At 35.5% G+C, this 12,171-nt stretch overlaps 1 protein-coding gene across 4 annotated transcripts in view; it reads left to right on the top strand.

Moving 5' to 3' along the window:
• Positions 1–12,171, top strand: part of LOC113520721 (protein real-time) — an 84,225-nt gene that overhangs the window by 29,675 nt on the left and 42,379 nt on the right. For all 4 annotated transcript variants that reach the window (XM_052897478.1, XM_052897477.1, XM_052897480.1 and 1 more), the window contains exons 2-3: positions 7,696–7,845; positions 9,099–9,230. In XM_052897478.1, coding sequence (XP_052753438.1) covers positions 7,696–7,845; positions 9,099–9,230 — 282 coding nt within the window. The remainder of the gene's footprint in view (positions 1–7,695; positions 7,846–9,098; positions 9,231–12,171) is intronic.

Raw genomic sequence — 12,171 nt, 5'->3', positions numbered from 1 at the left:
GAATTCATTACTGGTAATAAGTTTGGGTCGTGTGTCTTTTTGCATTAGTTTTTAACCAACTTATTTTATTTTTTAATTGGTATTATAAATGACAGAGTATTGAGGTAATAAATATAAAAAAAATATACATAACAGTATCGAAAATCTCCCTTTTTTACTCGGTTAAAAATTCATTATATTCATGGGTTGATCCTAAAAGTGTCTCCCGTTTGTTTTTCTCTTGGAGAAGAATAAAGTATTTAATCCCACGCTGTTCTAAATATAAAATATTATTTTGCAATTTCGTGAATTCTTGATACAATGTTATTTATTCGTGTTTTAAGGGAAGTGCTTAATGGAGGAGAGGATTTTTTTTATTTGGTCCACTTCATCCTCCATTGTGTGTGTGAGGTGTGGTGAGACTCTCTCTCTTTATTTGATACTAGCAATCCGTTTCGACATTGCCCGGTAAGAAATATTGTAAAATATTAAATTTATTAACGTACAAGAGTTTAATATTGTACTTACCAATCGTAAATGTATCTAAATAATGTGCAACCCGTATTAAATTTATTTAATGAAGTAAACTGAGGAACAATCGCGGATAGTAATTTCGTTTTATTATCGTTTCAACCTGTTTCCCCTGGTGGTAATAGGTCTCCCCCAATGCCTTCTAACAACAACACAAAGGTTGTCTGGAAGAGATTGCTTAGCAATAAGGCCGCTTTTTGTATCAACTTATTAATATTTACTGTATTTATTATTGTTTTTTTACTTGGTGCAATAAAGTGTATAAAATAGATAAATAAATAAACATATGAGAACCCCCGGTTTTCACACTGGCGCTACACATTATTGGTCCTTATTATTGGGGAGTTTATGCCCATAAGTCACTATGCTGGGCAAACGGATTGGTAGCTGGAATTATTGGAAGGATTATTAAGTGGAATTTTGAAAGGATTGTTAGAGTTTAGGGAAAAGGGACAGGATGTCACTATGTGGGAGGATGTGGGATACAATAGCCACTGTGCTTACCTCGGGCGCGTATCAGTATTTATCAGAAAGACGAAACCTCTGAAGAAGAAACTTTGTTTTATACAACTTATTAAACACGACGTATTTTGCTTTATCTTGCTAACATAATAAAACTGTAACTACACAATGTCTGTCTATAATAGATCTCTATGTATTAAATCTCATTGAAAAATGCATATGAGGGATCTTAATAAGAGCAACAAAAGACAAATTATTTGGACTTTTTGTTCGTCTCTTTGTATCTACATTTGTTCTAAACGATTTGTTCAAAAACTACTGCACGCACAAATTGAATTTGGTATTCGAGATAGTGTTTCTGAAGGGTTACTTCAATTCTGGTGCATGTTATGTGACAGTAGTTACTAGTGTTGCCAGGTCCGATTTGTTTTAAATCGGTACATGAGGTCAAAAAAATCGGGATTTAAGGTTGCAGATCGGGACAGTATACAAAAAAAAATGGGGTTTTAACTCTGGGCTCAATTTATTGCGTAATAAACTACTAGTGCAAGTATAGTATTATATTAATTACCTAAATAAATATAATAAAAAAAATATCACATAACAAGTAATCAGTCTTGCTGGACTAGTAGAAATTATACAATAAAAACGTAATTTGAATTTTTTTTTTATACAACTTATAATGGCAAACAAGCTGACGGCGCACCTGATGGAAAGTGGTAACCGTCGCCTATAGACATGAGCAGTACCATATACATAACAGAGTGTACTGTTTCGCCCATGATACCCCCCATGTGTTGCCATTCCTGAGGACTCGGGTGTTATTCTTCTGTACCCTGTAAATTCACGCCATATCCTACCCTTCAAACCGAAACACAGCCATGCAAACACGACTGCTTCACGGTAGAAACACGAATGAGATAGAAGTACCCAAGCAATCGACTTTTGTACAAAGTCTCCCTCTGGTGAGTTGAATGAATGTAAATATACATAATACCTAGTAATATACGTAGCGTAAATGTAATTTATTTATGAAAAACCTTTTTCATTTTTTGATTAATCGGGGTTAACATTTAGCGTCCCGATCAGGTACAAATCGGGAGGCGTCCTCAGATCCCTGAAAATCGGGACGTCTCGCGTAAATCGGGAAACCTAGCAACACTAGTGGTTACTTACTTTCAAAATTCATTTAGAGAGAGTAAATTGAACGCGGTAAATTGAATCCTATAAATGAGATTTGGTAAGACAGTGCATATTAAGCTCGCCTAATTAATATTATTTCAGAACAAACTGTATTTTATATATTAACTATTATAATTATATAAAACTGTATTTAAGAAATTGCATATATTGTTGGTGTTTCGGTTTGAAGGGTGGGATATGCCAGTGAATTTACAGGATACACAGGAGTTACACCTGAGTCCTCAGGAATGGCAACGTATGGGTGCTGTCGTGGGTGAAACATTATACTCTGTTATGTCCATGGTACTGCTCATGTTTATAGGCGACGGTTACCACTTTCCATTAGGTGGGCCCTTAGTTTTTTTGCCTTTTTAAGTTGAATAAAAAAAAATATTAAAGTATTATTCTAGCAACTTTATTGCAGCGGATATAAAATATTTCCTGTAGCTTCGAATTGTTCGCAGTCCGCACGTGTAATTTTGTTTGTAGATGTTTTGTTGACGTGTTTGCATCTAAACGGATGTCGGATGCGAACAGATTACGCCCACTGTCTGTTTCATTAGATAAAAATGGCGGGAACCGATAAAGTCACGGCCATTTCACACTGTCAAACGGATTAGGTTGCGAAAATGTCTCCGACGACGGCTTTGTATGGAAGTGGTTTATTAAAGTTAATTTTTTACTATAGAGTCGTTTTATTGGCTTCTTATTTATTAAACAAGTATGATAAGAAGCCTGTTTATTTTATACACTGGGATGAGGGTGGATTTTAAGTTACAGAGATAGTTGTTGTATCAGCCTTTAATTGTCCACTACTGAATGTACTCTGTTTTTTATACAACTTAGAATGGCAAACAAGCTGACGGCCCACCTGATGGAAAGTGGTAACCGTCGCCTATAGATACGAGCAGTACCATGGACATAACAGAGTATACTGTTTCGCCCATCATACCCCCCCATGCGTTGCACTTCCTGAGAACTCGGGTGTTATGTCTCTGTACCCTGTAAATTCACGCCATATCCCACCCTTCAAACCGAAACACAGCCACGCAAACATAACTGCTTTACGATTGAAACACGAATGGCACAGAGGTGCCCAAGCAAACGACTTTTGTACAAAGTCTCCCACTGGTCTATAAGGGAGGGTTTGCCAGTAGTTGCCACATTTGACAGGCTGGTTAACAGCCGTAGTATGGCTTTTGGTGATGTTTTAGGAGGGACACTGCTGCCCATCCCTCAACCAAAAGCTCTCTAATAGAGACCGTGTTAATTATTATTTTTTAAGATAAGTATTGATTACCGAAAAGAATAACAATTTCAATTAAATTGACATTTAGCCTTATTAATGCTGTAACTAAAACATGTTAAAACATTACTAAAATCTAACTGCGTTTGCCAACCCGCCTGCCAAGCGTGGCAACTACTGGCAGAACCCCCTTTATGAGGAACCCCTCTTACGTTCAGCAGTGGACAGTAAACTGCTGATATGACGATGATGATAAATGTGAAAGTATGTTATCTCTTAAAGTCTTTACGGCTCAACCAATCGTCATGAAATTTGGTGTAACACATAGTAATTGGCATGGACGAATGTCGGTGGTAAATACTAGTCATTAATATTTTATAATAATACTATTTGTCTACGAGCGAACGAGCGGTAGATTAAAAAAAATGTAATGACTTTTCAAAAGTGCTTCAATGTAAGTTTATTTGAATAAACGATTTCCATTCTTATTCTATTCTACATATTTTATGCAATTGTATCTTTCTTTGTAAGGGCCAATAAAGAATTTTCGTTCATTCATTCCGTAAACAGGCACAATGTCTACAGCCTATTATCGACTATCTTCCCTTAACTGAAGGACGTTACCATTAGCCTATTCATTATTTCAGACTATTTATATTGCCAGACTGACTGGCGCCTTTGTACCTACATTTTTTTGCATTTGCGTTGTATGTACGTAAATCTTAAACACTTTTTCTACTCCTATCGTTCTTTGTTCCCCTGTTCATATATTACATTCTGTAGAAGAAAAATAATAGTAATTAGTTGTATTTAAATTCTGTCATCGTCATCATTACAATCAATCCTCCACTGTTGAACAGATCTTCCTCATATTATGCCATAAATTACGATCCTGCACCTCTTGCATCCAATTCTTTAAAACAACTTTGAGCACACATTTGAGCTCATCATTCCATCTCATGTGGATTCGCTCCACACTACGCTGGTCTGCATGCGGACAATCGAGAACCTTTCCGCCCTTCTATTACAACACAGAGAAGAAACTCCCATTATAAACACACCGTAGGTAATTAGGTATTTTATGTAAATTCCTCGACGTAAATCAGAGGCACGCGAGATACTAATGTACTAAAGATCGCGTAATAGTACGCTAATAGTTGCTACGCACGAATTCAGTTATTCTTGGTATTAGAGGATTCTTGGTACTGGAGATTCACCTTGAATTCTATTTCCATTCAGTTTAGACTAATTACTTTTCACTACAGTTTACTACCATCGTAACTTTTAAGGCTAGCGCTAAATCGAGCTGCTAATTGCTAGCAATGTATCCTGTCAGGTCTACCTTCTCGAGTTTCTCTCTAGAAAACATCGTGGTTGATTCCAGGAAAAATCGTTACAATGGACCGACTGATCTGACTTTATTCTTACTTATTATCCTTCACTAGTACCCCGCAAGTGTATACCGATAACACAGATAGGGTTACCATTCCTATTTCGTTTCCTAAAAATACATTGGGCGTATCTTCGATCGTCGATCCTCGACAGCGTCTGTTTGGCGTGCATATGATTGCACAAACGGAAGCGAACGTATCACAGCGTTTCGTCGACATAATAACCGATCTGCTGTAATAGCAAATTTTATGTAGTTTGATTGGTATTCCTTCATGGATCATCAGTGACTGAATAATTCCAATAATTGGGACCCTTATAGTTTTTTGTATTTGCCCAAGTTATATGTCTTTGCACTGTATCTTTTAAAACTTATCTCAGATCTTCATAAAATACGAGACGAGATTTTTTAGTGGTTCCCCCTGTAATATGCGAAATAATTGTTGTTCATGGGATCCTATAAAATAAATTCTAAGATCAGAACTTGCTTTTCTTTTTTTATTTGATGCTACCTTCGAATAAGGCTTAATAAACTAGAAACTTTTTTCACCAAGTCAAAGAACACAATTGGAAAATTTGTTTACTTGGAGGTAAATTGTAATGTAAAAATATATCAGTAACAAACTGCAAAGCGTTCACAATATTCATTTCATGAGAACTGAATACATGTTCGGAAGTCGCTTGACGTGTTTGTGGCACGTCAGAGCGATCCAATACAATAGTTGCTGCCACGCAGACGCAGCACAAAGTAAACAACGAAGACCTGACGGCCTATTCCGAGATGCTTTATTGTTGTATTCTCGTTTCGAGTGTAGATAACGCAAGTTGGCTACGCTATCTATTCTATTATGATCTATTTAAAGTGTACGCATTGCTTTGATAGTTTTTACTTGGGTATTTGAATGTACATACAATGTTTAGGGTTTTTAATTCATTCACTCCACTTTAAACGTCTACTGCTGAATAGAGATCTCCTCCACAGATTGCCATAAGGAATGGTCCTGAGCCATCTGCATTCACTAACTCTCTGCAATGTATATGAGGTTATCGCTTCACCTATTGGATGGTTGTCATACACTACGTTTGTCTGTAGGGGGTTGCCACTCAATAACTTCTCCATCACTTGTTAATTCTTCAAGCTATGTGACTATATAGCATTGCGACTTCAGCTTATTTATTCTTGCAGCTATGTCGGTCACTTTGGTTTCTTTGTAGATACCTTCATTTAGGATTCTATCACGGAAAGAAACTGCGAGCATAGCCCTCTCCATAGTATGCTGATTTACTTGAAACTTATACATACATACGTAAGTTGGGAAAATATATCAATATAATTTCATGATCGGTTTGTAGGAAGTTTTTTATGCTATTGAATAGAAATTGATTAATTTCAGCAAACTATAACTGAGTCAGTTTTCCAGATATAGAAAATGTGACATTTTACATTGTTTCTACAATGTCATCTATTTTTTAACTATGTCAACAATCAAGCAGTCAGTAAAAGAATAGTCTGATGCAAATCAAATGTAAATTACAATTTAGCTGATTCAAATCGAAGTACGTTGATATTAAAACATTTTCAATAAGTTGTTCAGACAGATATAAGAAAAGGACAAAATATTTGTATAATTAATTAATGTGCTGGTTTTATATATATATATATATATATATATATATATATATATATATATATATATATATATATATATATATATATATATATATATATATATATATATATATATCATCATCATCATCATCATCTTCCTACCCTTATCCCTAAGGGTAGGAATCCTTAAGGGTAGGAAGATGATGATGATGATGATATATATATATAGATAGATACGTTTTATTGTTTTTTGACATTCTATTCTATTAGAAATGTTCATCGCATCACTGCATACACTGATAATCCAATAGTTTATAGGTATAATTTGGTAGTTTTGTTTTTGTACCTTATTTTGTGTGTAGTTTTTACAGTTCATTAACATTCTTTTTACATTAGAAATCAACATATGCTGTTTCATCTCTGTATTATAATGTTACTGTTGTATTCTATTAGTAAAAGTCTTGTTTGTAATCTTTTGATAAACCAAATAAATAAATATATCAACTAACAAACAAAACTGTCGAAACTAGAACCTTGAAATTTTGTAAATAGGTTTTTTTTTATATAGCGTAGGTGAATTGTAAGAAAGAGGTTTGGAATATTCAAACACTAAATGGGTTAAACTTCCAAAATCCCCCGTACGAAGTCGCAAACAAAAGCTCACTCACACATGTAATACATTAATTGTCTTCCTAACCCTTGTAAATAATAACGAGGCATTTCTAGATACAGCGATACTGTAATGTTGTTTGTTAACCTCCAACGGGATAAAACACGTTCTAATATAGCTATATATCATATTAATGTTATATTTGAAACAATATTTACATATACAATGTAAATAAATGTTCTCTATCTAGCTTACAAGGTATTTACATCGTTTTAATATACATGTTTACCTCTAACTTTATATCATATAAGGGTTAGATGTGAGCTCGGTGGCCTTTCGCTCTATTTCTAGACGTAAGCACTATTAGGAGTATAGGCTTCTGGGTTATAATAAGCTGCGTATAATTATGACGGTTTATTTTTATTCTGGGTGTGATTTATCGATTGATATGAGGATGTCCAGATTTTACCAGAGGGAGACTTTGTACAAGAGTCATTTGCCAGTTAACCCATCATGACGAATTCAATAATTACGGTGGTTTCTAGATGAAATCGCGTGAAGATCGACGGTATGGTATTATGAGAAATGGCAGTAAGCCACAGCCGTGACGCCTACTACACCAAGCCCGATAGAACATAACAACCATAGTAAACTACGATAATTGAAATGTAATGTATTTTGTTTCAGGCATACGAGAGACGGTTTCCGAGCTGCCCGCAGATCCCTGTGGTGATCGAGTGCGCCATTACGGATGATAGCTGGTCTTCCGATGACTCGCAAAGGCATACCACCAGGCGTTGTCAGTTGAATGTAGAAGCGCCGTATTTGTTAAAAAAGGTAAGGACAATCATGGGTACTGTCTGGCTACATCTTGGTATTATATATCGATTTACTTATATGTTACTATTATTTTATTATTTCGGTCGTTAATTGTCCACTGCTGGACATAAGTTTTCCCCATAAGGGAAGTTTTGCCAGTAGTTGCCATGTTTGGCAGGCGGGTTGGCAACCGCAGTTAGGCTTTTAGAGATGTTTTATGAGGGACGCCGCTGCTCATCCCTCGTCCTTCCTTAGTCGCCTCTTACGACACCCACGTAAAAGGAAGGGGTGGCCCATTCTGTGCCGGGGCACACACATGTATCTGCTTTGAAAAAGTAATACGTGATTTGTTTTGATTTGGACGGCAATAAGTAAGCCAGCCCAATTTCTAACCGAATAGACTTCACGAATGACTAATATCTTAGAGATTTAGCTTTACTGTGATTTGTAAAATGGGTTACAGATTTATTCTAATTATATTTCCAATAGGCACTCAGCTTGGTTGGTGAAGATTCAGGCCATTGAATATTCCGAAATTTTTGTACGTTAATTTAAACTTATATTTCGGATAACTGCGGAATTTAACTTTGCCAGAAGTGTACATCTCAAATATTCCAATATTCTCGGCTTTCAAATTCCAATACACATCTGGTAATCGAATTGTGAAGTTACAGCAAATGGTCTATTTTATTTTATTTACTACACCAGAGATAGACTTTGTACGAAAGTCGTTTGCTTAGGTACCTCTGTCTCATTCGTGTTTCTACCGTGAAGCAGTTGTGTTTGCATGCTGTGTTTTGGTTTGAAGGGTGGGATATGGCGTAAATTTACTGGATACAGAGGACTAACACCTGAGTCCTTAGGAATGGCATCGTATGAGGGGTTTCATGGGTGAAACAGTATATTATGTCCATGGTACTGCTCATGTCTATAGCCGACGGTTACCACTTTCCATCAGGTGGGCCGTCAGCTTGTTTGCCATTCTAAGTTGTATATAAAAAAAGATAACTAGGAAATATACATACCTGGAAAAAGTTTTCATCATCATCACTGCTGAACGTAGGTCTCCCATCATAAGAAGGGATTCGCCAGTAGTTGCCACGCTTGGCAATTTGGTTATCTACCGCAGTTAGGCTTTGGTGATTTTTAAGAGGGATGCTGCTGTCCATCCCTTAACCATTAAGTTCCTTTAGTCGTCTCTTATTTTATTCACGGGAAAGGTAGAGGTAAAAGTTAACTACGTCTTATAAAGACTTACTGTTTTGTTGCAGATGATTGGAGTAGACTACATCTACTTCATTCAAAAGAACCACTTAGACTTGAAGAACAGGGTGCTCGAGATCGAGGCAACTAATGAGACTTTCTCCACGAGGGTGGGGGTCGTGGAGAAGTGTCGGTATTACGTGAGTATTGTCTTACTTTTTGCCACCAACTTAGCACTGTGGGAATTAACCTAGTTAGTTCTAGCTAGGATACTGATCAGAGGGAGTCTGTACAAGAGTCGTTTGCTTCGGTACCTCTGCCCCATTCGTGTTTCAACCATGAAGTAGTTTTGTTCGCATGGCTGTGTTTCAGTTTGAAGGGTGGGATATGGTAATGAATTTACAGGGTACATAGGAATGACACCTGAGTACTCAGGAATGGCAACGCATGGGGGGTATCATGGGCGAAACAGTATACTCTGTTATGTCTATGGTACTGCTCATGTCTATAGGCGACGGTTACTACTTTCTATCAGGTGAGCCGTCAGCTTGTTTGCCATTTTAAGTTGTATAAAAAAATACTGATCGATAGACATTAAGGATTTTGCAATTTAGATATTTGTGTATATTTAGATTACTTCCAATTCTTCAAAAACATAATCATTTGCATGTTCACCTGATTTCCAAAGAAGTGGCAGTGACTAATTGAAGCATTTTTTTATTTTATCATCGTCATCATACCAGCCGTTAACAGTCCACTGCTGAACAAGGGCCTCCTCATATTTGGAGGGTTTTGCCAGTAGTTGCCACGCTTGGCAGACGTATTGGCAATAGCAGTCAGTTTTTGATAATGTTTAAGAGAGACGCTGTTGCTCATTCCTCGATCATTAAGTTCTCCCAGTCGTCTCTTACGACATCCACGGGAAAGGAAGGGGTAGCGTATTCGATGCTGTGGGACCACACGGCAATTCTTTCATTTTCCTTCATTCCTTCATCTATGTGTCAGTAAACGTCTTAGAACGCGAAACCTCAGAATTTTGGTTAAGTCAAAGTTTGAAATGAATTTACTTTGCTAGAATGTAGGTAGTTTTCGATGAAAGAGGTTTACATTTTCCATATACATTCTGCCTCTATGTCGGCGTGCAAATTGTTAACTATGTCAGAAATTTACATCTATTCTACGAGTACATTAAATTTCTTTTCATTAGTTATATAAATTAATACATACATAATTTATTATAGTAAATAGAAAATAAAACTTAAGAGCAAAAGTACCAATTACATATCCAGTATAGGTTGTCAGGTACGTTTGTTTTAAAGGTTGTCTTGACAGATATCGATGTCCTGAAAGATTTTATGACATTGTTTTGACACAAAATCTCAAAATTTGTAATCTTTGTAGTCTATGAGGTTTATTCCCATGTAGGTTCCGTATAAATTTTATTATTAATAGAGTGGACAGAAAACCTGCTAGTCCTTCTCTATTAGTCTAAGTATTACGTTATCTGTGGTCCGGTGTTTGATAACGGCTAACACGAACGCCTATTTATAATATTCTACTCATATTAGAATAGCTACTATGTTGTGTTTAAGTGGTTGTTTTTCCTTATCATGGTATATGCGCGGCGGCTCCACACGTGCCCACCGACTACTTCCTTGATCACATTGCTCATGAACTCACGAGATAATGTTAATTAATATGTAAGAAGTTTGTTTCTTTGTAACATTTTATTGTGTAGTACAATCGTACATTATATGAGGCTTTCAATAGTTGAAGACATGAAGGTGATATGCCCGTGTTTTCGGATTTTTGTTTTTATATGTGTGTATGGATGCTCCGTTAACTATTCCGCAGATTAATAGGTTACAGATGCAATAAAATCTTAAGAATTTATTTATTTATATATTATATATCGTCATAGAATACTGACAATAATTGAAATTATAATTTTTCCAAGTTTCTTTGTGAATTTAATTTTTACAGCTATATATATATATATATATATATATATATATATGTGTGTATATATATATATATATATATATATATATATGTGTATATATATATATATATATATATATATATGTAGTGACAATTGACAAAAGTATTCGAAGGCAAAGGAAAACAAAACATAAATATTGAAGATACCGGCAAAGGGATAAAGGAATATTATTCAATACTGGTAACATTTTGTTATTCCTTTTCACGGAATCTTTTTTATATCCATCTTTAATATATAGGTCTCGTGTCGGAATAAATTCGTTCACGATAAATTCCGAAACCGTTCAACTGATTTAAATGAAATTCTGTTGTGTAAAAAATGTACTCGATAGATAGCGGTAGAGGGGCAAAACAATAATAGCCTGATCAAATAGTTAGTGTGTATCAAGATGAAAATCGATCTTTGGCATCCTTTTTTTTTATGTGTTCGCTAACTTTTTTTTCTTCTTTTTTTTTAATTTACGTTTTATTTGTGATTTTTGTTTTTGCCAATGCCATAAAATCTAAACAAGTTATCTACTATTATAATTATAACTAAACAATACTACTTACTAATTCACTTAAGCACAAAGCAATTTTGGTAATAGGAACTATCTAACTTGAAACCTAAAACCTTATTGTGTCAAGAGTAATCCTCAAATCAAGCGAATTTAGTAAGAAGAAGGTTATCGATTCAGTTGTTTTTTTTTTTTATTGAGATATGAGGTAACACCTTAAAATTTATTTATTTAACACTTTATTACACCAATATTACAGGATTTGTTGAACAATTCTCAATAATTATAGTGTAGTGCAAAAGGCGGTCTTTTTTTTATACAACTTAGAATGGCAAACAAGCTGACGGTCCACCTGATGGAAAGTGATAACCGTCACCTATAGACATGAGCAGTACCATGGACATAACAGAGTATACTGTTTCGCCCATAATACCCCCCATGCGTTGCTGAGGACTCAGGTGTTATTCCTCTGTACCCAGTAATTTCACGCCATATTCCATCCTTCAAACCGAAACACTTTTGTACAAAGTCTCCCTCTGGTCTTATTGCTAAGCAATTTCTTCCAGACAACCTTTGGGTAGAAAGAAAGAATAAATAGGTAGGTGGCGCCTTAAAATAAAATTGATTTGTAAAAATAATATAA

Source organism: Galleria mellonella, unplaced genomic scaffold (genome assembly GCF_026898425.1).
Source record: "Galleria mellonella isolate WM207_F2 unplaced genomic scaffold, CSIRO_AGI_GalMel_v1 utg36, whole genome shotgun sequence".
Taxonomy (NCBI): domain Eukaryota; kingdom Metazoa; phylum Arthropoda; class Insecta; order Lepidoptera; family Pyralidae; genus Galleria; species Galleria mellonella.
The sequence above is the reverse complement of the archived record's forward strand: the minus strand, read 5'-3'. Positions and strand labels throughout refer to the sequence as shown.